General features: G+C 39.2%; 1 protein-coding gene across 8 annotated transcripts; it reads left to right on the top strand.

The window, feature by feature from the left end:
* Positions 1–430: 430 nt before the first annotated feature.
* Positions 431–26,451, top strand: LOC113059172 (SH3 and multiple ankyrin repeat domains protein 3-like). 8 transcript variants are annotated; one of them, XM_026227492.1, is made up of 25 exons: positions 431–686; positions 1,221–1,458; positions 5,904–6,165; positions 8,635–8,838; positions 8,949–9,020; positions 10,607–10,715; positions 12,121–12,272; positions 12,397–12,564; positions 12,732–12,848; positions 13,803–13,880; positions 13,976–14,042; positions 16,683–16,935; positions 17,498–17,661; positions 17,926–18,039; positions 18,152–18,227; positions 18,446–18,528; positions 18,617–18,741; positions 19,055–19,190; positions 19,312–19,392; positions 19,652–19,672; positions 20,091–20,227; positions 20,643–20,739; positions 20,898–22,770; positions 22,967–22,996; positions 23,637–26,451. In XM_026227492.1, the coding sequence occupies exons 3-25, from the start codon at positions 5,968–5,970 to the stop codon at positions 24,202–24,204; spliced, it is 4,923 nt and encodes a 1,640-aa protein (XP_026083277.1). In that variant the 5' UTR covers positions 431–686; positions 1,221–1,458; positions 5,904–5,967; the 3' UTR covers positions 24,205–26,451. The 8 variants fall into 8 exon arrangements, with proteins under 8 accessions (XP_026083277.1, XP_026083262.1, XP_026083268.1 ...); XM_026227477.1 differs by having other exon boundaries at positions 790–1,458; XM_026227483.1 differs by lacking the exon at positions 1,221–1,458.
* The last annotated feature ends 158 nt before the right edge of the window (positions 26,452–26,609 follow it).

The following is a 26,609-nucleotide window of genomic DNA, read 5'->3' as shown; positions in this document are numbered from 1 at the left end:
GTCTTTCCATACACACACGGAACAAAGGACGCCCACACAACCGTGCTGATGTTTACATCTGGCGCGTTGCCATGGCGATCACAGAACCTTTCATCCCTGCTTCCGATGCTCTGGGATTTTGCTGACAAACTTTTTTATGTCATAGAACCAATCAGCCACGAGACCATCAGCGGGTTTCGTTCTCTCTCTTCTCCTCTCTCTCCCCACCCCCCAGGCTTTCTCATTCACAATCCCCCTTTTTTACCATCCAGTTCTGCTGTTCTCCTGTAATAGCTGTTGAGAAGAGAGAGAGACAGTGAGTGAGATTCAGGCCTTGCCCACGCAAAGAAGTGGGAGACTGAACCTCTCCCTATACTCTCTCTCTCTCTTTCTCTCTCTGTCTCTCTCTCTCTCTCTCACACACACACACACACAGTCAGTGTATCATGCTTGCACTGTGTGGGCTGAGCTGAGCATTCCTGTCATACAGTAACAGTCTCTCTGCCTCCGCACTCTCTCTCTCTTTCCCTCTCTCTCCCTCTATTTCTCTCTTTCCCTTTCCCTCTATCTCTCCTCTTTTCTCCCTCTCTTCTCTTTCTCACACACATACGTTCCAAATACACACATTAATACACTTTCACAGAGCAGAGACGGACCCTCGTAGAGGAAGTCGAGATGGTGTGGAATGTGTACCCTGGTTTTATTAGGTAAGTTTTATGATTTCCAACACATCCTTGGGTGAATTGTGTGTGTGTTAGGATGTTTAAATGACTGTTTGTTGGAAGATGAGAGTAATTTGTGTCTTTTCAGGCTCTCTGTGTATCATGTTTAGTCAGCGCACCTCTGCGGATGCGGATATTTTCATTGGGCATCACTACAGGGATTACAGAACACTTTTTCCTAACAGGCAAAATGTGTGTGTGTGTGTGTGTGTGTTTGCAAGTGGATGTGTGAATGAGTGTTACATTCACTATACATAGGTGTTTCTCAGGCGAAGCCAAATCTCTGATTTGCGTAGAGTTTAATTTTGCAGAACAGACGAATATCGCCCCTTACCTTCTTTACCTGTCGCTCTCTTACGTCCTAATTTCTGTCGTGACTGAGGCCAATCTATTCAGCCCTAACGCCCACACATTAAGCCATCACATTCAGTGTTTCTTCTCCTTAACTTACACTCTCTCTCTGCTGTTCTCCCCTTCTCAATCTCCCCTCTCTTAACATCTGTGTGGCGCTCGGTGCAGGAGCACGCCTTGAGTCTTTTGCACACCCATCAGGAGGATGCTCGCTCCAGATTTGTGCTTTGGCCCTTTAAAAGCAGGCAAAGTTTCCTGGTGAACCATTTTTCTGGTTGCCATAGTGATGAGCGAGGACTTGGAGAGGTGCAGTGGTACTGGGATGCAGTGACAGCTCTCTTAGCATGTGAATTCTCACACTGAGATATGGAGATGCACTGAGGCTCTGAACAGAGACGGCGATGAGGTGAGACGCCCACGCGCATACACATCATTATTGCTCACAGCGCTCTTTAGCTGATTATACTGTCCCTGGATCTGAACACAGAGGTGACAGAGCCCCAAAGCGGGAGGAAACCCTATGGGGATGTTGAGGGAGAAAAAGGATTTGTGAGTGAGTGTGTGTGCAATAATGAATGTTGGAGAAACTTGAGTGTGTAGTTCCTCTCCGCAGAAGTTTTGCATTTAGGAAGATTGGTAATTGGAGGTTTCTACTTTGAAATTTCACTTTCGGAGAATATAAGACAAACTAAATGACCTGCATGTTAAGTATACATTTAAAAAAATGCATTTAAACTTTGAAATTGCATTCATTGCGCAAACCTCTCAGAAGGTCAGAAAAATCTTAACCGAAATGAAAAAAGAACAATTTCAAGCATTTTTCTTCACTATGGTGGCTATACTTAAAATTTTACGTTTTTGCATAATCATTATACATGCTATTTAGTTTTTATGACATAATAATTGAGACAACATTGAATATTTATACTTTTCCACAGATTCTGAAAATCTTTGAAAATCTGTAATTAAATCTGTAATTTAAAGCATTCATTTTAGGATATTGCACTGGTTGCATTAATGGCTGACAGTGCAGAAATTAATTCAATAAGTAAATGTGTGACATTGATCATGTGACTGTACAGATGGTCACATGTTTCTGCACTGAAGCTCAAAGTTCTCTGTGGATCATCTCAAATCATGTTTGAGAACATGATTATAAAGTTTGATTTAAAACAGCCTTGATAAAACAGTGCTGATTAAACTAAAGAAAGACAAACCAAATACTAATCTGAAATTCTTGCTAAAATCATTATACCAATAATATAAGTTGTAATGAAAAAATGTATTTTAAAAAAAATAAATAAATAACATGCTGAATTTGTAAAAAAAAAAAAAATCTCCACTATATTAAGAAAATCACAACTAAAATGATTTTCTTTTGTATACAAATCTTATTTGTCAAACTACCCAAAACCCAAATCAATGCATTTACTATATTTCAGATTTTAAGAACGGCTGCAGTCTTATAACTTCAGTCATGTTCTTACCCACAGATCCAGACTTCAAGGTGTGGCTTATGTAACAGAAGCAGCACACTCGTGTGATTTCTCCTTGATCTGATGAAATCAAAAGGAAATGAAATCTATCAGGACTTTTTGCCACTGTCATCTATCAAAGTGCCTTCCTATATGATTTCAAATATTGACATATTCAGCATTAAAAGAACTATACTACAATATTAGTGCTGTATTGTAATTGTGTTAGAGGCCCTTCAAACGTGCGGTGGAAATAGAAATGCTGCTGCTCTGTAAATGCATGTGTGTGAGATTTGTAGGAAGGAGTGTGGGTGTCAGTAGCCTTCATTTCTGTTCCACAGTCATATGTGTGAGGTGAATTTTTGTATTGCCTGAGGAAAGAGTGGAGTTATCAGAGGCATGCAGCCTTTCCTATACTTCCTGCAAAAACATCCCGAGGAGCCTCAGCCCAATCCAGCCAGGAAGAAGGGCAGGAAGTTGGGCCGAGATCACGGGAAGTAAATTACAAAGCCAGAAGGGCATCGTATGAAAACAGGTCCAGTGGAAGTTTCTGGAAAATGTAACAGTGCTGGATTAAAGAAATGATAGCGCTGCTTCGGATTTGCGTGTGTGTTTGTGTGTGTAAATGGGAATATGTGGGTGTTGATTCTGTATGTAAAATTGATGGGATTAAGAAGGCTTTTTTATTTCTTCATTCAGACTGGCATCATTTTTCGGTCTGACCACAACATGCTTTGATAAATGCATTATCCAGCACCATACATAAATAAAAATCTCTTATTTATTCAATCAAAGGATCATATAATCTCTTGTTGCTACATTTTATCTATCTTAAATTTACAGTGGCACTTGAACAGGCTGTATTGAGTGACATTAGGAATGACAAATGATGTTGATTACAACCAGAATGATTTATTTAAGCGTATCTTCACCTGAGTTGTATATAGAAACGTTGGTGATTGGTCGAGATGCTGAACCCTGGCTGCTTATTGGTGGAGGTCCTCTAACAATGCTTTTGGTTGGTTGAGATGGTTTGAGATGGTCAGGAGACCTTCCTGCTGTAATTTCCTCTCGGTTTTCCTGCTCGGGAATATTCAGCGTCAGGGTTGAGCTTGAAATCTCAGACCTCGGAGGGAGTGCCGGCACATTTGGCCCTGCTGTTTTACGAAAACAAAGTGCGCATTGTGGAATACTGGCAGAAAACCATTGGAATAAAGACGGAAAAAAAGTTTGAAATACCTGTGAATGTACAGGAACCTCACATGGGAAGTCCAGGTCAAAGGTGAACTGCTGCTTGTTTTCTTGGTTTCAATATATTTAGCTTGTTAGTGGTGTTTGCTAAAGAATTATTACTATTGCTTAATACCCCTAAATACTAGGGGTATTGCTTAATACCCATAAATACTAAACTTTGGCATGCAATTGGTCTGTTTTGCACTAAAAGTGACATGGAATGTTAAAGAGAGTGTGCTGTTACTTTCTAAGTGATTTTTGCCTGCAAGATGTTAAAACGCATACACTTAAGGAAGGAAACTTGCCAGAATGTCTTGCCTTATGGGTGGATACTATCGAGCCAGAAGACAATAACTCAGTACACCCTAGCAACCACTTAACAACTTCCTAGAAACCACTCAGAATGTGTTAGCATCATGGGAAAGGCTGGAAACTTAATCATGGGAACTTTTGTTATGATTTCTTCTGAAAACAAAATTTGGTTACAACTACCCTAGTTGGGGTAGTAAAACACATTTATTTCATTCTAATTATAGTTAAAAGCTGTTAACATATTTACTGACATATCGCTTATGACTAAACTTTAAGTGGAGAACTACTTGTGCACAATACACATTTCTTAATATTAAGTCTAAAATGTGTTTTGATGTCACTATTGATGAGGATTGTATGATCTTCGTATAACATCGGTCTTTAAATGCAAGATATTTAAAGTGTACCTAAAGTATTTTCCCAATTATTTCACATAGCAAAATCAGATATCCTTCAGTTTATCTTTAACTGGACTTCAGCACTACTTCAGCACAACTAAAGTGCATTAAGTACATTTTATGTAATTGATTAATTGATTATTAGTTATCACAGATCAATATTTTAATGCAGTTGAATCATAACATCTCAGAACTCAGTTAGGTTTCTGCTGGCCGTACAGGATAGTTTAACAAAGCTGATGCAAATGATACTTGCTCTTTACAGGGATTTTCCATTTAATGTTCTCTATGACAATGTCTGTTACGTAATAGAGGACTTCCCTTCTGTCTCTGTGGACAATAGTCAAGAGTGTCTGAAATGTTTTAGCTTGCATGTGATTGCATTGGAATGAGTGAGTAGGTGGACGGCTACATGTGGCCGGCTGTGATAATAGTATGGTAAAAGAATGAGGCATATTCCTCCACTGATTCCTAGTGTGGCTTAAAATGTGCAAGGTATTTATCCCTCTGAAGCATACAAAATGAATCTTTTTACTTCAAAACAATGACACATAATAATTCCAGGTGTTTATATTTCATCAAAACAGTGTATTCTGACAGAGTTCTGACATCACTGCGATAAAAGATAATATTCGTACAGTAGGTAAATCAGGCATGTTGACTGTACCAGGTAAACTCAGAACGTTACTTTAACGTTAGTGTATGGATTTCCTTTGAAAACCAATAAATACCGTTCTTTTATTTAGCCATTATTTTTATAAATTAAAATTTGATGAGTGGACCAAACATTGCTGGGAGTGTTGTCATATAAATTCCACAATAATATAAACAGGTCAGACATATTGAATTGTCTGAAACGGTCTAAAGTAATTGCCAGTGATGCTTTGGATGCACCCTCAATGGGTAAAATGACTTTTTGTAGCGCACATAATCATGCTTCAGATGGTTAAGTATTTAAAATGGGTGTCAAGAGTTCAAGAGTTCTTGTGATGCTCCAAACGGAGGGACTACAGTGTGTGTGTGTGTGATTTTGCACAGCTGACTCTAAAGAGGAAGTGGTAGCGCACCAGAACAAGCAAAGTGCTGAGTTGCCATGGTAACTTGGGATGCAGGGTTCCCTCAATTTCCATTATTCCCAAGTGGATCTGCTTCACAGTGTCCATGGCAACCACTTACAACCAATGGAGTTCCTCTCTCTCTCTCTCTCTCTCTCCTCACTGTCTCTGTCAAACTCTCTCATCCTGTTATTTTATCTTGATTTGTGGTAAAATGTCATCTCCATGCTTACATAAAAACTTGACACTTTGACATTATGAGCCACAAATGCACACTTTGAGCACTTACTAGTATGCAGGTAATCTAATATCAGATCTCCTAAAAACAAGCTGAACAGTACATTAGAATGAGTTTGACAGGTGCATGTTGTCTTGTAGGGTTGTGAGGCCGGCGTGTTGAGCAGAACGCACACACACTCACACACACACACTCTCCCGGAGCATGCCTATCAGTCCACCTGCCGACGGCAAACATGAGGCTCTCGACCGGCCGCGGCAACAACACACTCCTACCAACGGTAATCACGGGGATGACAGCATTCGGAGCTCTCCTGGGACTAAATCTAGCTCCGACCCTATGGAGGATCTCCACGGAAATGCAGTTGTCATCCGCATCGGAATCCCTGATCTGCAGCAAACGGTGAGCGCTCCTCATATGCATATGCATGCTCGCTCTTTTCTTTGAAATGGCTGCACTGCAGCACAGGAGTAGAGAGTGGCAGTGATTGGTACAGACCGAGTTGTTGGTTCAGCGTGGGAGTAAGGGGTGTGTGACAGAGGCTTACAGCATGTCGTCTACATGCACGCATGTTTCTGCACAGGGATCCACAGTCACTTGTGCTGAAAGATGCCGACTTTTTTAATTGCTAAATAAATTTGTACTTCTAATTGTTGATATGTGGAACATGTTTACATAATCCTGTCAAACACAAAACTACAAACATACCTTTCTCTACTCACAGTCTTTTCTGCATCCAGCTTAACTCCCTGCTTTCTGTCAGTGTCCGATGGGAGTGCTTTGAAGTTGAGTTTTGTATCTTGCACCTCTGTTAAAGGGGTCATGAACTGAGAAATCAAAATTCCCCAGATCTGTTGACATCCAAGAGGTCACTGTGCTATAAAAATATATAAAAAACTCAAAACTTTCCCATTAGTATAAAAACAGCTTATATTGAAGGCAATCTGCCAAAACGACAGCTTTTGGAATGTTCAGCTCTATGATGTAATAGTGATGTGGATAAGCACCGCCTCTACAGAAGAACATCAACGTCTGCTTCTACATCGCTGCCTGTTTAGCCACGCCCACAGATTCGCACGTGTAGTGTAAATAATGAGAAGGGCCACCATAGGTCTATGCAGAAACAAAATGATAACTTTATTTGATTAACTTTATTGTTAATGCCAGATCACGTGAGTAAGGACTCTGTTCTTTTTTCACTTCATTTTACTGTGGATTACAAACAAGGCATAATTCGACAGGATTTTCAGAAAGTCTGAAGCTGAAATACGTGTCGACTACATTGGATCCAATGTCGCACCACACAAGTGTTAGTAACTCTTATTACGTGATCACTAATGCTTTATCTGTTATTACAAATCATTTGATATGAGTATTTATGCATTTAACCTAAATCACAGCAGTGTCCATCTGTGAGGATGTAGGCTGTCAAACATACACATCTGTTAGCCAATCATATCAGTCTACAATCGTAAATGCCTATTCGAAGAGAGTGTTCTGATGAGGGGGTCAAAAACAGGACAAAAAATAGCTTGTTACTTCTAAATTATGATGTTTTTTTTATGTGATCTTGAAAACATTATAAATGCACCTCAAAAAAGTACAGAATAAAAAAACAGATGCAGTTCAACCCCTCCTATTTTTACCCTCTGCTTCTCATATTACAGAAATCTGTGGGCAGAAAATAATAAAGGAATAGTTTTCAAAATGAAAATTTGCTTAAAATGTACTCACCCTTGGGCCATTCAAGGTGTAGTTTAGTTTGTTCATTGGAAAAGATTTGGAGAAGTTTAACATTACATCACTTGCTCACCAATGGATCCTCTGCAGTGAATGGGTGCCGTCAGAATGAGAGTCCAAACAGCTGATAAAAACATCACAGTAATCCACAAGACATCCATCAAATCTTTTGAAGTAAAAAGCTGTGTGATTGTAAATAAACAAATCCACTATTTCGACATTTTTAACTTAAGATACAAGTCCTTTATCAATAATCTATTCCCATTAAGTGTTGTTTTAATCATTACAAAAACAGATCAAGCACTGTTTATAAGCCAAAATTGTCCAAAAGAAATATGACATTTAAATAAGTTAAAGTACCTTAATGATGGATTTGTTTCATAAAAACAGACAGCTTATCTCTCCACAAGACATTTATTGATGGACAGAGTCGTTAGGATTACTTGTGGATTATGATGATGTTTGCACCCTCAGGTTATGCAAGATGTAGATGAGTTCATAGAAATAAACTCATGTTCATCTTTGAGGGCTTGAGGGTGAGTACATTTTCAGTAAATTTTCATTTTGGGTGAACTATTTCTTTAAATGGCGTTATAATATTTTATTTTATATGATAAAATATTTCTTTAAACAGCGTAATTTTTACAGTGCAAATCTCACAAACACCATTTCACTTCACTTTCAGTTAATTTAAGGAAGAAGATGAAATGAGTTCAGCACATTCCTATTGACTGATTATGAATAAATGTTCAAGACCAAATAGTACAGGCCTTGATCTCATAAAATGATCTAAAGTGAAGTCTAAAGCCTGGTGCTTTTGGAGGAGTTATTTAATGGACAGATAATCATGTTTTTTTTTTTTTAATAGTTTTGAACTCTTTGCTGCAGTAAATATTAAGCAAGATACAAACTGTACATGAATAATTAAACCTGGCCTAGTCAGAGCCACGGCGCAGCAGTTAGCTCATGTAATCCAGACACTTTAAGCCTTGGTGCTCATATGGGTGATGCAAGTTTGAGTCCAGCCTGCTACATATAAATATCACCTCATCTAGTTTCATTATGCGTCAATTTCAAAATAAAAGCATCACAATTATAAATATGATGAGTTTGTAATATATGTGTTTTCAGAAATGCCTGCGATTGGACCTTGAGGCTCCAGTGTGGGTTTGTAAGCAGCGAGTTCTGGTCACTCTGACACAAAGCCTGACCGATGTGCTTAACTATGGCCTCTACCTCCCTGCCTTTAACGGGCGCGCCGGAAAGTTCCTTGATGAGGAGAGATTGCTCAGGGAGTATCCGTTCCCTACGGTCACACCTGTACCGTACCTAGAGGTGCACATCCTTCTGCATCCTACATTGCTTTAGAGTTCTGATTTATTATATAATTAGGTCATGTTGCTATTATATTCATTTAATGGTTCAATTTGTTTGTGTGACTTCAGTTCCGTTACAAGAGGCGTGTTTACACTCAGAGCTATGTAGATGACAAGCAACTGGCCAAACTACACACCAAGGTAACATTTAACATTCATGTTCTCTATGATTCGTTTGGGGTTGGTATTTTTTTTTTTAAGAATACTTTTATTGAGAATGGACGGCTTTAAATGACCAAGAGTGGAAGACATTTAAAAATATTTCTTTTTTAAAAATTACAATAATATAAGTTACACTGAAGACTGGAATAATGCCTGCTTTGTATCACAGGAATAAATAACATTCTAAAAATATTAAAGGGGGGTGAAATGCTATTTCATGCATACTGAGTTTTTTACACTGTTAAAGAGTTGGATACCCATGCTAAACATGGACAAAGTTTCAAAACTTAATTTGTACGTTTGGGGGAGTTTTTTGTTCCAAAAATACTCCTTCCGGTTTGTCACAAGTTTCGGAAAGTTTTTTTTGAGTATGGCTCTGTGTGACGTTAGATGGAACGGAATTTCCTTATATGGGTCCTAAGGACACTTCTGCCGGAAGAGCGCGCGCTCCCGTATAGCAGCGCACTGAGAGGCTGAGCACATTCGTTCACTGATCAGAGCGAGAGCGTCGCGAAATGTCACAGAAGTGTGTTTTTGGTTGCCAGGGCAAGACAACCCTGCACAGATTACCAAAAAAAAAAACAGCATTAAGGGACCAGTGGATGGAGTTTATTTTTACAGAGCATCAGCGGAGTTGTGCAAGTGTTTTTGTTTGTTCCCTGCATTTCGAAGATGCTTGTTTTACAAATAAGGCCCAGTTTGACGCCGGATTTGCACATAGGTACTCAAGATTAACAGGATATTGAGTGAAAACGAGCATTTCACCCCCCCTTTAAAATAGAAAATATTTTTTATATCAAATAAATGCAGCCTTGGTGAGCTTAGAAGACTTCTTTCAGAAACAAATAAAACAAACAAACAAAAATCTTACCAACCCCAGCAGTAGTATATACCTTTATACACAAAGCTGTTGTTCTAAATGCAGAAACCTTGAAAAAGAAAATACAAATAAACACTTCTAAAAACACATCTAAACATGCTGTAAGCTATTTGTTTTGGACTTGAGAAAATTGCATGTTTCTCTGTGACAGTTTAAATGCCAAATAGAATCATGGGAGCAGCCCATGCTTTTTTTAATCCAAAAAACAAAACAAAAAAACTAGCTAATTAGAAATGCTCTCTGTCTGCGAATTATTTATTGCATTCGATTTTGCTGACATTGAATTGGCTGACATGTCTTTAAAGGATGGACTTGGAGAGGGAATGCGGCTCAGGTTAGCAAAATGGCAGAAGTTAGCAAAAGAATTTGAATTGCTTATAGTGCATTTTAAAGGAACATAATGTACAATTTGATTATATTCAGTCCAATTATGCTAGTCAAGGTTTCTTGCAGAATTTGTTATTTTAGATGACTATTTTTTGACTCTTAGAATTGTACAGACTGATCTGATACTATATCTTTAAGACTTATTTAAATATAAGTGCATAACCTCTAACCACGTTGTTTGTGCTCCATTTGCTCCAAAAACAAGATTTCTTAATAAAGAAATAATGGTCTAGACAACTTTCTGTTGTGAATGTAGTATGTCACTTCTTAGTATTTCACTCATTTCTGTTGCTGCCAGGCCAATCTAAAGAAGTTTATGGAGTATGTTCAACAAAGGTGTGTGGACAAGGTCTGCAGGTTCCTGGAGAAAGGGCTGGACCCCAACTTTCATGATGCTGATAGTGGGGGTGAGTACTTTAGAGTATAAGAAGGCAAAGTCCTTAAACAAATGTAAATTTATGTCCAAGTCACATTTTCTTGGTTAAATATACATTACTTAGACTGTCAGAAAAAAACAACAATTTAATTTAATATTCTTACATTCAAAATGTAATCAATATTATATTTCTTCTAGCCAAGTATGGATCTAATCAATCAGTGTTTTTAAGCATTTTACAGTTATTTAAAAAATGAACTTGATGCAGTTACAATTTAAATCTATTTTATTTGTGAACTTATGTTCAGCTATTCAGTGTAATAGTTTACTATGAACTATTGTAGAATTTTTCAGATCATCAGTCATCAAAGCTCGATAAACAATGATCACAGACTGGTCACAGATTTACCTAAAATTTCACCAAGCTGATTACTCACTAAAAACTCCCACAGATCATGTTTCCAGGCTTATTCTGACATATCAGAGTGGTTGTATCCAAGTGTGTGAATTGTTATCATACTTTTTTATTAGTCTTCCCATTAACGCCATTATATTGTTCATTCAGACAGATCCCAAACACAAGAGGTGGGATTTATCGCATGAACCAATCACAGCTGAACATCACCAGTTATATTCAATCATATCACCTTTCACATGACTTTCTCTCATTAATTCTCACTTACAACCCCCCCCCCCCCCCATTAAACTCACAGCAAGCTTTAGGGGGTATGTTAAAAATCAGTGTGCTCAGAGGAGGCGAGAGAGATGCGGACTCCTGCTGTATCTTTACTTGCTGGTGTCGCTGTTTATCTACTTTTTGATCTTATATTTTGTAATATCAATGTTGCTTTATTTTTGTACAGCATTTTTTCCCCCTTATCCAATATTTTGAGGAGGCACTGCTTCCCTTGCCCCTGATATATGACATGATATTATATTTATATGATTCTGAATTCAAACTGTACAATACATCTAATAGGTGCCATTTCGAACAAGACTGGGTGAGAGTGAATTATCATTGAATAATATTATAAATGTTGGTCTGTTTCTCACATAAAGCTATCATATAATTTCTGAAGTCATACAACCTTCTTTTATAATACTTTTAGGCTGCTTTTTGGAGCTTAGAGACATGATCTCACGATCTTCTTTAAATGTGTGAAAGAATAGCAAATCGGATATTTAGCCAAACATCTCATTTTGGTTGTTATGGAGTAAACAAAATAATACGGGGGTTGGAACATCATGAATTTTCATTTGGCATGAAAAATAGGTGAACTGTTCTATTAAAGTTTGCCTTGATTAGCATGCTTTAATGAATGTCCGTTTTAGACTAATAAGCAAGGACATTCGACAAAATGTGCCAGTCATTTATTTGCTGAAACGGATTTGACATTTAGCATTTTTAATCATCTCTGCATGTGTGATGTTTCCAGAATCTCCTCTCACTCTCGTGGCCCAGCTGGACACTTGTGCCGATCTGATTAAGGTGTTAAGGAGCGGAGGAGCCCATCTGGACTTCAGAACCAGAGACGGCCTCACGGCGCTGCACAAAGCGGTCCAGACGCACAACCATGTAGCATTGACTGTGAGTTGATGCACTTTCCCTCCCACACGCACAATCCAAAGAAAGACTCACCCTTACACAACTCATCACAAGCTGTTGGGAGTCTGTGCACATATGTCCATCATATTACTTGTGCTATCTGCAGACATTGTTGGATCTGGGGGCGTCTCCGGACTATAAAGACAGTCGTGGGCTCACCCCCCTCTATCACAGTGCCATGGTTGGGGGAGATCCATACTGCTGCGAGCTGCTGCTGTACGATCACGCCCAGCTGGGCTACAGTGATGAGAACGGCTGGCAGGAGATCCATCAGGTAACGGGAAGACGCTCAGAACTCTCATTAGACGTAAAAGGGAAGAAAATCTCCCGCAGCTTAAAGTTTCATTCTCCAGCTAGACTAAATATATCCTTTTTATTGTTTGCTACACCTGCAGCAGTGGGTGATCGGAGCGCGCGCGTGTATGTGTTTTTGTACCATAGGCTTGTCGTCATGGAAACGTGCAGCACCTTGAGCACCTGTTATTCTATGGAGCGGAGATGAGCGCTCAGAATGCCTCAGGAAACACAGCACTACACCTGTGTGCCCTCTACAACCAGGTACGCACACCCACAAATACATATACAAACATTCCCCTTTCTCAAACCCATCAGATGCCTTCTCAAAATATCTGGTATGTTTTTAAAATTTTTAATTGAACTGTATGCAGTATGTGGTATGGATTCTTGTGCATTTTTGTAATGCACACTCATGCATAAAATTTGAGGATGACCTGCTACATATGTCAAAATGTATGAAATGTAACTATAGCGAACTGAGTGGAATATTGTAATTGCACCTGACTCCAGCTACCTCTGCTGGTGTGACAAATGAACCTGAAGTGATATTAACTGCAGTTTTTTAACATCATCTGTCATCTTTCATGTACATTAACATGCACGAGTTGAATATCAGGCAGACTAAAACATTAATTTAGTACTTTAAAAAAATGCTTCAGTTTGAACAAATAGTGTCGATGTTTGCAACATTTTTGATGTTGTTTGGTTTGTAGTTCATCTGTCTATTTCCACCGAATTTGACTCATTCTGTACAGTTTATGTTCTATCTATTTCCATTTAGCCTAAATGAAGGCTACTGTGAGATTGGATATGTAGGCCTATTCTCTTGCCCCTAAAATATTGGTATTTGAAGGTTGAAACTGACTATATTTTCTATAGCAAAAATACGTTTCATTGAACTTTTTTTTTTTTGCCATATGGAACACACTATTAGATTTTGTTGTTCTTAGTACTTGTTTTATTATAGATTATGTTTTCATCCAAATATATTAAGGATGTGCTGCCTTTATTGCTTCCATACCTGATGGATTCTGTTTCACATTTTTTCAATAAAAATATAGTAGTCAGTATACATACTTGGCAGTAAGCCATAGTTATTAAACTCAGCTGGGCATCATATATAAGACATACAAGGTGTTATAACTGTAATCTGCTCTCATGTTTTCTCTTGCACTCATCACTTTTTTATTTATTCTCTCTCTGTCATATCTACAGGAAGGCTGTGCTAGAGTTCTCCTGTTTCGAGGAGCAAATAAAGAAATCAAGAACTACAACAACCAAACAGCATTTCAGGTATGAAACATCTCTCAGATGTTTTGGATCAGTTCTAGTTCCTTTCCTATTCCTTAAATCATGTTGTATACTTTTTTCTTTTTTTTTTATCGTAGGTTGCTATCATCGCAGGGAACTTTGACCTGGCAGAAATCATCAAGATTCATAAAACCTCAGATGTCGGTGAGTTGATCAGGATGAAGTTTGAATTGCTTGAAGCATCAGGCTTTGAATCGTGGGTCTATTTACTCGGCACCACAACACCATAATCGTTTTTGTGGGTTGTCTAGATGAAATCTGTTCACTCTAATTCAAACCCATTATTGGGTATCATTTCAGATAAAACCTTGATTTATTATTTAGTCTAGTGGATGCAGCACAAGTGTTCCTTTCAGAGTAGAAGCAGAAATGACAACATAAGAGTGTTTGATCATACAAAGCAGCGTGTATCTAGTAACTTTATCACAGCCTGTGTCAAAACAATCCATAAATGCATGATTTTGTATATTTCAGACTGTCCGATCTAGATACTGTTCCTATCAGCACGTGTTTGTATTTGTCAAGTGTATGTGGGCTAATCTCTTTATGATTTCTGTGTGTTTCTCTTTGTAAATCTCAGTCATGCTCTGTGTGATGTAATCTGTGAGTCATCTGTTTGTAATCTGAGTGTGTTTCACGTGCTGATCTTTCTGTCCGGTCTTCATGATGTATTTGATTAACTCACCAGTGCAAATCCTTGCCTCACACCCAATTTTTGTGTGTGTGGTTTTTTTTTACCCCACAGGATGTGGCTCTATACACCTGCAGCTTTAACACAAAAATGTGTGTTTAAAGTGGTCATATCATGAGAAATCAAATTTCATTCAGTATACTAACTCTTGCTATATGTTTCAAAACTGAAAACGTCCTTTCCAATCTAAAAAGGCTATTTAACGCAACAGAACTGCATTATCAATGTTACAGTTGCATTCATAAGTTAACATTTTGCCATTGTGAATACGATTTTTTTGGTAGAATGTATAAAAATAAGGAGAATAAAATAGCATTTCGTTTTTATTTATTTATAGTAACATTTAAATATATTTCTCAAGACAGTAACAGCACTGTGTATTGCATCAGTGACTGTCACCTATTGTGACTCACAGTCACTTCCCTTATTACATGTTTAAGTTCTCAAGCACAGCTGCTCAGAGCATGCTGGGAAACCAAGAAGTTACTGTACCTAAATTGATTTAGTATATAGCAGGGACAGGGACAAACGGTTACATAAAGTTATATATGTACAAAATTATAATTAAAATTAAATAAACATTAAAAATTATAATTATAATATATATTCATTTTTTTATATAGTGAAGAATAGGCAGTGTTTTTTGTACATTTGATTACTTAATACAATGTATACAGCATTTCTTATTTATTTATTCTGCTGTAGTTTTTGTGCTATTGTTTGTAATTATTTCTAATTACAATTTAATTGCTGTCTTGTCCTCAGTGAGCTTGAGGTTTGTTTTTTAGACTTTTATTAGACTATTATTCGTTTTTAGTGAAATTTACACTGGTGACAAGAATTATGAAATTTCTATGCTATCAAAAGTTTACATATCTTAAAGCAAAAAAACTAAATTGCCATATATATCGTTACCATGAAATAAAATTACTTATATTGTGATATACAATTTTGATCATATCGCCCACCCCTTATAATAATAATAATTAGTATTAGTAGAATTTTTATTATCTGTTTTATTTAATTATTATTGAAATATCTTACTGATTCTGCAAGTGGTTTTTTAAACCTATAAACAAATGAAACAGAGCATTTACATTTGAAGTGTTAAAGGTACAGTATACATGGGCACATTTGATTATAAAGGTGAAAAAACATTAATTACTTTGTTTCATAGGTTTCTGAGGTTTGATATGACCCCTTTAAATTCTGAATTTATGATATTTACATCCTTAAACCATGAACAACCAAGGACTTGCAGCCTATATGTGACCTCCACCTGACCATTAAAATAAAAATTAATTAGACATATTATAACCTTATTATAACAGCAGTCTTATGTGCCTGAAGACGTTCTAACACTGTAGTTCACAGACGGGGTGCTAGTCTTCAGGTTATGAGTGGATCCTCTCTATCTCAGCCTGATGCAGGTTAATCTGCTTTCCTAGTCTTTTTCACCATGATAGATTGGACATATCCATTCCAGCCTCCTGGAGAGTGTTCATGATCTATTCGACAGCCGAAAATGGGATTTATTCACAACTGATAGGATTTTTTCTAGAATCCATTACAGTGGTTATTCTGGTCTAGCGGGCCATTTAATGTTTCTACATGATTTCTTGATGATTTAGACAACTACACCATAGCTGAATTTGATCCAGGTGTGTATTAAAATACAATTTCCCGAAAAAATCAATTTGGGATGGAAGAAAATAGCACAGTTACTGTGGCGCTTTTAAAAAGCTGCTTTGTTTGAATGACACAGTGGGATATTAAGAGGACTGCAATTTCCAAATGGTTCTCGGATATAAATATATATTTTGAAAGATAAAAGTGCACTTTAATAAATATAATGTGCAGCAGTAAGAGCCAAATTGTGTTACAGCACAAATACATATTATTTACTTTTCCATAATTGCTGTGTGTGGTGTGAATCTTGTTATGTGCATGCCTGATATCTTCAACAAATTTACATAGTTTTATATTAAGCATGGAAATCAAATCGACTGAAGCAATATAAATATCGCTAGGCTCTGTGTGTTTTTATGTAAAGTATGCATAACTATTTATGTGTCGCTGTCTTCCTGTAAAAGTGCCTTTCAGGGAGACCCCTTCTTATTCGTCTCGGCGGCGTGCGGTCTGCGTATCACCACGTCGCTCTCTGCTGCGATCGGCCAGTGATAATGCTCTAGATGAGAGTCTGCCAGCTCCCTCTCCGGCCCCCTCACTTCGCAGCCTACCCCCGCTGGAGCCCGACGACACCACCTCGTCCCAGCGCAGCCCCCAGGCTGCTCACACTCACACACGTAGCCTCAGGAGACACACCCGCTCAGGAGGACACCTCAGGTGTGGAGCCAAAGGTTTCATCAAACCAATGTGAAATTTTCTTTTTTGAACACAAAATCAGATAATTAGCAACATGCCCAGACGGCCCTTTACCATAAAATTAAGTTACATTCTTTAATTATTTTTTATTTAAATTATTTTCATTTTATCAATTAATTTACACTTCACCTCAGATGTGGAGTAATCCTTGATTTGTAGAGTAATAAAGAGAGATTTCTTCAAAGCAATATTATTATTATTATTTATTTAAATACATTTCTTTTTTGGTTTTTCCAGTTTTCTAGCACAAAATTAGATGTTAAGCAAAATGGCAGACGCCTCCTCCCTCACAAAATATAAAAATAAAAAAAGTATTTTATCTTTGCTTTAATTATCATTTATTTATTTACACCTCAGGTGCAAGTTATCCGTGTTTTCTTCAAACTAACATATTTTTTTGCTTTTCTATTTGAACACAAAATTAGAGATTTAGCAACATGCCTAGACTGCTCTTTTCCATAAAATAAGTTGTCATATTTACTTAATTTTGCTTCATTTCTGCACACGTGTTTGCACACCACAGCCCTGGCAGTCCTGTACAGAGAGATCCGAGTCCTCCTGCCGTGTCTCGAGGGCCCAAGCGACGGCTGTACAGTGCGGTGCCCGGCCGAACCTTCATCGCTGTCAGCTCCCACACTCCACAGGGCGAGGGTGAGATCACACTCAACCGAGGAGAGAGGGTCAAAGGTCAGTCAGCCAGCCTCTCTGTTTGAGATGCAGCAAAAAGATCACATTATTTTTATGCTGGAGTTTTCTACAATCTGTGGCATTCTGAATATTTCTTCAACTAGGGACACTTTTGGCTCTGTGGACGTTATTAAACACCCTTTTAAAAAGAAAAAAAGAGAAAAAAAAGTAATATAAATGCCTGAAGTTACAATCCATAAACATCCATAATGGAGTTAAATATCCGAAATACAGCATTTAACAGTTTATACGTGTCTCCACCAGTGCTAAGCATAGGTGAAGGTGGATTCTGGGAAGGGTCAGTTAAAGGACGAACTGGCTGGTTTCCTGCCCACTGTGTAGAGGAAGTCCAGATGAGACAATATGACCCACGACTTGGTCAGTTTGCACATACACACACCTGAGCATTTAACAGCATTATTTTAAAGTATTCTACAGTTTAATGTTCAGATCTTATTGTTATTGATGTGCCCACTCATCTGTTTCTCAGAGACAAGAGAGGATCGCACCAAGAGACTTTTCAGGCACTACACTGTTGGCTCCTACGACAACTATACCTCTTACAGGTATATATTCAACCATATAAATATATGTATGTAAATATCATCTACGTGTTCCATGCATTACTGTGCACAGTATACATGAATAGAATGGTATTGTGCTTTTCCAACCATTGCGTTTCTCTCTCCTTCATCCTGAATAAATAAAATATTGTGCCAGTGTAGAGAATTATGGAATTGTGGAATTATTATACGTCTGACTATTGACTTCTATAAATTCACAGTGATTATGTTATAGAAGAAAAAAGTGCAACGTTGCAGAAGAGAGACAGTGAAGGATTCGGCTTTGTGCTTCGGGGAGCTAAAGGTCTGAAACACATTCGCATACATGCATGCATGTTTGCACGAATAACATTCACATACAAATGCAGTAATTAAATGCTCTTTCTTCTCAGCTGAGACACCCATAGAAGAGTTCACACCTACTCCTGCTTTTCCTGCTCTGCAATATCTGGAGTCTGTGGATCTGGAAGGGGTAGCGTGGAGGGCAGGGTTAAGGACTGGAGATTTCCTCATAGAGGTTAAAAAACATTTTGATTTACACGTACACACACACACACACACACACACTTTTAGCAAACTTTTTCTTTGCTAAAGCAGTGATTTTCAAACCATATATTCAAAAACTGGACTAAGTTAATCATTGTAATTTACAAAGAAAAAAACTAAATGTAATTATTTGACCAATCTGAGAGTTTGATTTGATTCATGCATGAATCATTCACAATAAGATCAATAGCATGCATTTAGAAAATAGATTGGCTGAATTTCATCATGCTTCTGCTGGATTTCTATGTGTTATATCTTTCTCTAATCCTCCACACATTTTTCAGGTAAATGGGGTGAGCGTAGTCAAGGTGGGACATAGGCAGGTGGTATCACTGATTCGGCAAGGTGGAAGTCGGCTAGTAATGAAGGTGGTGTCTGTCACACGCAAACCTGACACTGGAGACGTCATCCGCAAGAAAGGTTCTTGTCCTCTCTTCATTAATGCATGAATACCATGTTTTTTTTTTTTTTATTTGACTGGACATCAAGAATTAGAGAATCCTGCTAAATTTAAATATTGCATTTTTTGTTAATTAATTAGCCCCACCACCTCCCAAAAGAGACCCAAGCACCAGCCTGACCCTGCGCTCAAAAAGCATGACTGCAGAACTGGAGGAGCTGGGTAAGACAGATGCTCATACAAATACACAAATTGTGTTATGCTAGGTCTCAGATAGGTATCAGTCCTTTTTTCCAGGAACATTAATGGAGAAATACTTGCAAATTAATGTCTTTCTTTCCGTGAGATGAAAGCAGTGAAAGGAGTGTGAATGATTGTGTGGTGATAGCTTTGCTAATTCATTGCTAATGAAAATTGACCATCTTATACGCAATCTATGAGCTAAACCAGGAACTATAGATTTGTCCTTCTTGTCCACAAGCGTCAAGGAGAAGGAGGGGAGGTAAGAGATGAAACCAGTCTCACGTTGATGATGTCCTTTACTGGTTCTATATGCTGATTAGCATGTGATGTCATGAATGGATTTATCTAACCTGTTTTTTTAGCCTGTGTGTTGTTGCCTGTGACTGCGAAAAATTGTAAAGTCAAAGTATGTGTATCTGTTCGTTGTTGTTTTTTTTTGTGGATTTTAGACAGCTATTATGTATGTTTTGTCTTGTATTTGTGACTGTATATTTGTTTTTGTGTTCCTTGAGGCAATGCATATTATACAATTGGGATCTGTGTACTTGTATTTTCTGGTGCACCTGGTGACTGTGTTTGGTCTTCTTTGATTTGATCAGGGGAAGGACTGGAATATTGGTCAGGAATGTGTATTAAGTGTTTCTGTATGTGTGTGCATCTGTGTGTGTCCCTCACAGAGAAGTTGGATGAGATGTTGAGTTCGCCCAAAGAACCGGTTGTAGTGATGAGGCCACGTCCTGCGGATTCAGACTCCAGAGCAGCCACTGTGAAACAGAGACCATCAAGTCGCCGCATCACACAGGCTGAGATCAATGTGAGTCTGATACACATAAACACACACCATTAAAAAGAAAAAGTGTACTTTTAAGTATTTTGAGTATATTATAACAATATGAAAGTTATTATGTTTTCATAAAAAAATTAAAAATACAAGAGCCCTTGTTATATATGGCAATTTAGTTTCTGACATACTATGCATTGTATACAACAGATGGTGCTTATCACCACTATAGTACAGTAGCCAAATTGTGTCAGTAAAGATTTGGCTGCTGATCAGTTTTTGTTTATAATGCATATTGTCTTTAGGTAAAAAAAAAATTGCTGTGACTGCATTTTCTGTTTATTTCTTTGATAGCTGATTAATCAGAATCTGTGATTTTTTTTGTTGTTCTGATAGTAACTGAATTCTTGCCAGTATTTGAACACGTATTGTTTTTGTTTGTGTGAAGTCTCTTTTAGAGAGGCAGGGTTTGCCAATAAGTTCCCTGGCTGTGGACAAAAGTCACATGCAGCTGCCTCGGGGAATGTCAAGAACCAAGTCATTTGGTAATGTATCATTGTCACATACACAAATACAAAGATTCTCACAAATTCTGTCTTTTCATAAACATAAAACAATGATATAAAAAGGGCTATTAAAATACAATGATGACCAGAGATCTGATCTTTGTACACCCACAGTCTCACTGAGAACTGTTTTACAGGTGCTCCTGAAGATGAAAGAATTTCAGCCTTGATTGGAGAGCATCGCTTTCCGAGAAGCTCCTCGATGACTGACAGCTTTAGACAAGATAGTATTCCGCCCCCTCCACAGACAGCTCCTCCACCACCTCCCACTCCCTACTTCCTAGATTCCGGGCCACCACCATCCTTTCATCCACCTCCGCCCCCTTCTCGCGCTGCCAACCAGAGCCGTTCAAGCTTCCGCCCAGGGGCGGAGCCCAAACTCCATGGCCCAGTCACGACAGACCGCCAGCGAAAAACACGCTCCATGATCATTCTTCAGGACACTACCCATTTGCCAGTGGAGCCTGCCCCTATTGCAAGACCACAAACGCCTACCTCTGGAGTGGTTCCACCTGAACGTGGCCGTAGGCGTGGACCACCTGTGGAGAATCCGTATGCTAACGTAGGTCGTCTAAGTGCAGTCTATACTCCTACCAAGCCCCAGCGTAGAAAGAGCCAATTAGTCAAACAAGGACCAGTTGAGGAGGGAGCTGCTACAACTAGTAGAGACCCCTCTCCTTTGGGAGGGTCACGGATTCCCCACAGTAGCCGAGCAGAGCAGTTCCAACAGCAAGTTCTCTCTGAGAGAGCTAGAATTACACCTCCAGGTGCCCGACGCAGACCGAGCGTTTTCCTATCTGTAGAAGGAGGCACGACTGAGCCGCAAACAACCCCATTACTTTCTCAGTCCCACTCAGTGGATGAGTTGGCCGAGCTGCCTCCACCTGCACCAATGCTTTCCCCTGGCCCACCACCAGGGGGCACCACTTTTATACACCCTCTAACAGGTCGACCACTGGATCCTTCCTCACCACTAGCACTTGCACTGGCTGCACGAGAACGTGCCCTTAGTGGCCGGAATACACCCACTCCTACACCTTCGCCCACACCTTCGCCCACTCAAGGTCGAGCAGTTGAAAGGCCAGAGACAGAAGGAGGAGCGACACCACCTGCTCCTCTTGAGGCTCCTCCATCAAATTCCTGGAGAGACGAACCGGTTAGCATCACAGAAACGGCAAGCCAAGTGACTAGCGGTAGCCCTGGGTCTGGACGAAGCCTGGAAGAGGTACTTGTCCCGCCAAACGTGCAAGGTGTCCAACCTGCACTGTTGGATACAGAACATACCCCACCGACAGTCCCACCCACTCTACCTTCCCCTGCCCCTACCCTCTCAAATCTGACTGCTCGAAGTCTGACTATGAGCTCTGAGGAGGATGCGGAGCCTTACACAGTGACACTTCCCCCTGCATTGCTCTCGTCCAGTGATGAGGAAACCAGAGAGGAGCTTCGGAAGATAGGCCTCGTGCCGCCCCCTCAACCATTCTCTAATGGCCTTCTAATTAAAGAAACACCCAAAGCCACTCTAAGTATTTCACCTAGTGGATCACGGCCATCCATTGCAAAGACCTCCTCTGGGAAAGCAAGTGATTCTACGGCAGACTCTGGTGTTGAAGACCCACATATGGAGACCACCAGTACAGTTTCCACAGTCTCCAGCATGTCCACTTTGTCTTCGGAGAGCACAGACTCCACTCATGCTAGTAAACCACGTTCTGGGTTGGGGCGTGGTCGCCCCGCCCATCTCAGGGACCCACTGCTTAAACAGTCATCAGACAGTGAGCTGCTTCCACACCCACCCAGCACAGGCCCCAGCCGTCCACGCTACCTATTCCAAAGACGTTCCAAACTCTGGGGGGAAGAGCCCCGGGGCCAGATGGGTGGGTCTGATGAAAGTCGGCCTGCTGCAATGGGGGCAGAGTTGCTAAGCAAAGACACTCATTCACTGAGTGAGGAGCCACCGATGGGAGCACCTCTTGACCCTGGCAGGAGATCACCTGTGGGAGGTGCCAGGTAGGAAAGTTTAAAACTGTTAAAACTGCACCTACTTAACAACAACATCACATTTTGCACACCTGCATGAAACACAGCACAACTTTCAATATCATTTAGCAATACACCCACTTGACTTTTGACACCCTTAGCCACACACCTGGTTAAAACTGCCTATCCATAACACACGTGTGTGTGTGTCTGTATGTCCTTGCAGATGTGAGGAGAATGGAGAAGAGAGTAAATCGTAGGTTTTTAGCTCTGTGGGTAAAACAACTCCTTGTCTAACTAACTTTCACTAAACCCTTTACTGCAGCCGTTAATCAAGCTGCAAATGCTACTGTGGGCTTGTATTAAAGGCTTATGGTAGTTCATTATGCAGTAACTGAGGCATTTCAGCTTCTGTCTGTCTTTGCGCAACGAAACTGGAATTTTCAGTGTACCGCTGAAGGCCAATCAAATTGCTTTTTCATAAAAAAGTAAATGAAATGAATGTTGAATCTACATTTAGTTTTTATTGCTGCATTGATTGTGGTAAGTTTATTGCAGCAAGTTTCGGATGTTTACAAAATGAATACTGAAAGCATGCTGTGGTGGAAATACTGTGAAATGCCAATGCACCATTATTTATACCCATTCTGAGGACTCCAGTTTTATATTAACTGCTCTAACTGTTATTTTATTGCATTAAGTTTTCTGCATGCTCTGCACTATCTAAACCCCAATGCTTACAGCATTGGATTCACTTTCCTTTTCTCTCACATTAGCATCCTAGAAGTTTCCTAAAAGTACTGCAGTTAAAACTGTACCTTTGTTTACTTTTTTGCTTTTGCTGCATCTTCCTCTTTCTTATTTTTCTTTTAATTGTCTTTCATTCTCTCTCTTAGACTCTTTAGTAGTTTAGGGGAGCTTCACACCATCTCTCAGCGAAGTTACGGCACCACCTTCACAATCCGTCCTGGCAGCCGATACCCAGTGTCCCGTAGGACTCCAAGCCCTGGAGCCACACCAGAACGGAGTGAACAGCTGGGGCCTGTCCGTACATTCGGCCCTCATCACCATCATCACACAATCCTCAAGTCTTCTAGCCTAAGTTTGCCCCAGGAGCCCAAAGAGGTGCGTTTCGTCATGAGGAGCGCCAGCGCTCGAGCCCGCAGCCGTTCTCCATCCCCCTCTCCATGCGCCTCCCCCTGCCCTTCACCTGTACTGGGAGCCCCACTCCTGGCCCTGCGGCCATTCAGGCAGCGCCCCCTAGCACTGTGGAGTAAGTATGATGTGGGAGAGTGGCTAGAGAGTGTGGGACTAGGAGAACATCGTGCCCGTTTTTTGGAGCATGAGATTGAAGGCGCCCACCTGCCTGCACTGACCAAGGATGATCTGGCAGAATTAGGGGTGACGCGGGTGGGACACCGAATGAACATCGAACGTGCACTGAAGCAGCTGCTGGAGAGTTGAGGAGAGCCAAAATGTAGGATGTAGTCCCATCACAAAATACATTTTTACCATTGAAATTTCAAATTATTTGCATTTAAATAGTATTATTTAAGTCTAACACCATAGATTCCAACTCATTTTTTTTACATTGCTCAGCCCTTATATAATATAGATTTTACCCAAACACCAACGATTTAACTCCCACAAAACCCACCATGTTTCTTTACTAGTTTGCCACCTACTAAGAGTAAAAATAACATGCTGGACAGGACGGTGGACCTACTGCGCAATATCTGCTATTTACAGCTACAGGTCTAAGAAAATCTAACTGGCCATGTTTTTAACTGGGTCTTCTGCACAATAACAAATGATATTGCCAGCAAGCAGCCATTTCCTTCATTTGCCATGTTTTAAAATCAAATGATGATGAAGGTGTGGCAATCGTACAGACCATCTGGATTTGTGTGCATTTCCTGCTTCCAGGAGAGAGACTTCTGAATTTTAGAGAGCAGCGTCAACTTGAATGCAAAGGGAAAGGAAAGAGCAGAAACGTCTCCTGTAAACAATGCCAATGCTTCCAAGTGCCCGGTATTTACAGTATGTTCACGGACCATCTTGCAACTCAATACTAGATAGCCATGTTAATGGTGATTATAAGATGTGTTGCAGTAACTGGACTTGGCATGTGACTGCAACATGTCCAAGTAAGAAAGGATCTGACAATCTGCCCTAAACCAGGAGAATAAAACTTCTCCCAATACAATACAAGTGTGGCCTTGAGGTAATACTGCCGCCATCTAGAATTTGTTAAAGATAGATATTTTCAGTCACTACATTCAGTTTTATATGTATATGATATATATGGAGTTATATATTAAAAAAAGAAGAATGTATGAGAGTAAGGTGAGATATACTTGTCTTATGCCCTGTGAGATTGTGTCATATTTGGTCTTACTTTATATTTGTTATTTTATTTGTCAACTATCAACCAATACCCTAACATGAACACAGTTACTCTTTTTTCCCCATGGTATAACTTGTGATTTGTGAGTTATAAACACATAATCTTTAGACTAGTTCATGGTCATTTATTTAAGAATTTCATAATTACGGACGGACCTTTTTTGTCTATTATAAATAAATCCTCATTAGGACTGTATGTAGAATAACTGTTTCGTTTAAACAGATGATTTGAAATGCTATGGGTTGTAGGAATATATTTGTTACCTTTTGTAAATGATAACTCAGCATCATTCGATCATTTCATGCTGATCAATTTGTGAATTCAAGACGTAACAATGTTTCTTTGCCATGATTTGGTTATGTATTGTGCAATTACTCATTTAGGATTTAATTCCTATCAAGTCTTTCAGTTTAGAACAATATGAGCAAAATATGCTACAGTACCTAAGGGCTTTTAACATAAATACATTAAATTGTTATTAAACATGTTTTAATGCAAAGTGCTAAACTGGTGAATTTGTCTGATCCCCAGTAATAGGCAAGTCTACAACTAAAAGTAATAATGTGACACATTGGCAAAAACAAAGCTTGTGTTTATGGGCCTTAAAAAGCATTGTCTCCCTGACCATAATGACCTGGGAACATTTTCTGTTCCTAGTAAAAGTGTGAAATTGTCTTCTAGTACAACCAAATTACTAAAAGTAATCTGATTACAAGTATATCTACTGTGAATAGAGTTATTTTTCTCAATTTCTCATTTTAAAATCCCCAAGATTTTCATATAATCAAGCAAATGTTGAGGTTATATTGTGTCAAAAATTATCTGGTAACTAGCTTGACTGGTTTGTTGTGTATGGTAAGCTGGAACAGTAGGTGTTGCTGTGGTTTATACACTTAACTAACAGTTTAACTTTGCCAACAGAGGAGAAGAATCCTCACACTTGTCTCCTCCAGTTGGTCAATTTGCACAAAGATGTGGGTGCTACTGTTTATAAGCCATCTGCATAAAATATTACTGTACTTCCCTCATCTGTCCCTGTCCTTCTCCCTCTCATCCGATCCTCACACATTTAAGCTCTCAAACACAATTTAATTAATTAATTACTGGCGTAAGAGAAGGGTGGCAGCCATGTTCTTTTAGTTTACCACTTTTAAGAGCCCTTTCTTCTGTTGTTGACTTTTTTTTTTTTTTTTATTATTTGTTGGATGAAGTGATGAGGATCAAGCTTTTGGCCGTTTGCTTTAAAATGAGAAAATGTACACAAAAATATAATTTGACTTGTCTGTTATTAAAGATCATCTCTCAGGCTGTGGGGATTAATCAAAGAATACATCGTTCTGTGGAGAAAAAGATTTTAAGATGTGTGTGTGTGTGTGTGTGTGTGTGTGTGTGTCTGTCTGTGCGCACGTGTGAACAATAATGGACATATAAAAGTTGAGAATGTGGTTGTTAAAAGGACAGA

The sequence above is a fragment of the Carassius auratus genome, chromosome 4 (genome assembly GCF_003368295.1).
Source record: "Carassius auratus strain Wakin chromosome 4, ASM336829v1, whole genome shotgun sequence".
Lineage (NCBI taxonomy): Eukaryota > Metazoa > Chordata > Actinopteri > Cypriniformes > Cyprinidae > Carassius > Carassius auratus.
The sequence above is the reverse complement of the archived record's forward strand: the minus strand, read 5'-3'. Positions and strand labels throughout refer to the sequence as shown.

Excerpts from the sequence above, each read along its gene's own strand:
- LOC113059172 (XM_026227483.1), top strand. The coding sequence starts at position 5,968 with ATGCCTATCAGTCCACCTGCCGACGGCAAACATGAGGCTCTCGACCGG. Across the intron at positions 12,273-12,396 it reads ACAACCATGTAGCATTGACT|ACATTGTTGGATCTGGGGGC; the intron begins GTGAGTTGATGC and ends TGCTATCTGCAG. Across the intron at positions 19,393-19,651 it reads TGCAGAACTGGAGGAGCTGG|CGTCAAGGAGAAGGAGGGGA; the intron begins GTAAGACAGATG and ends CTTGTCCACAAG.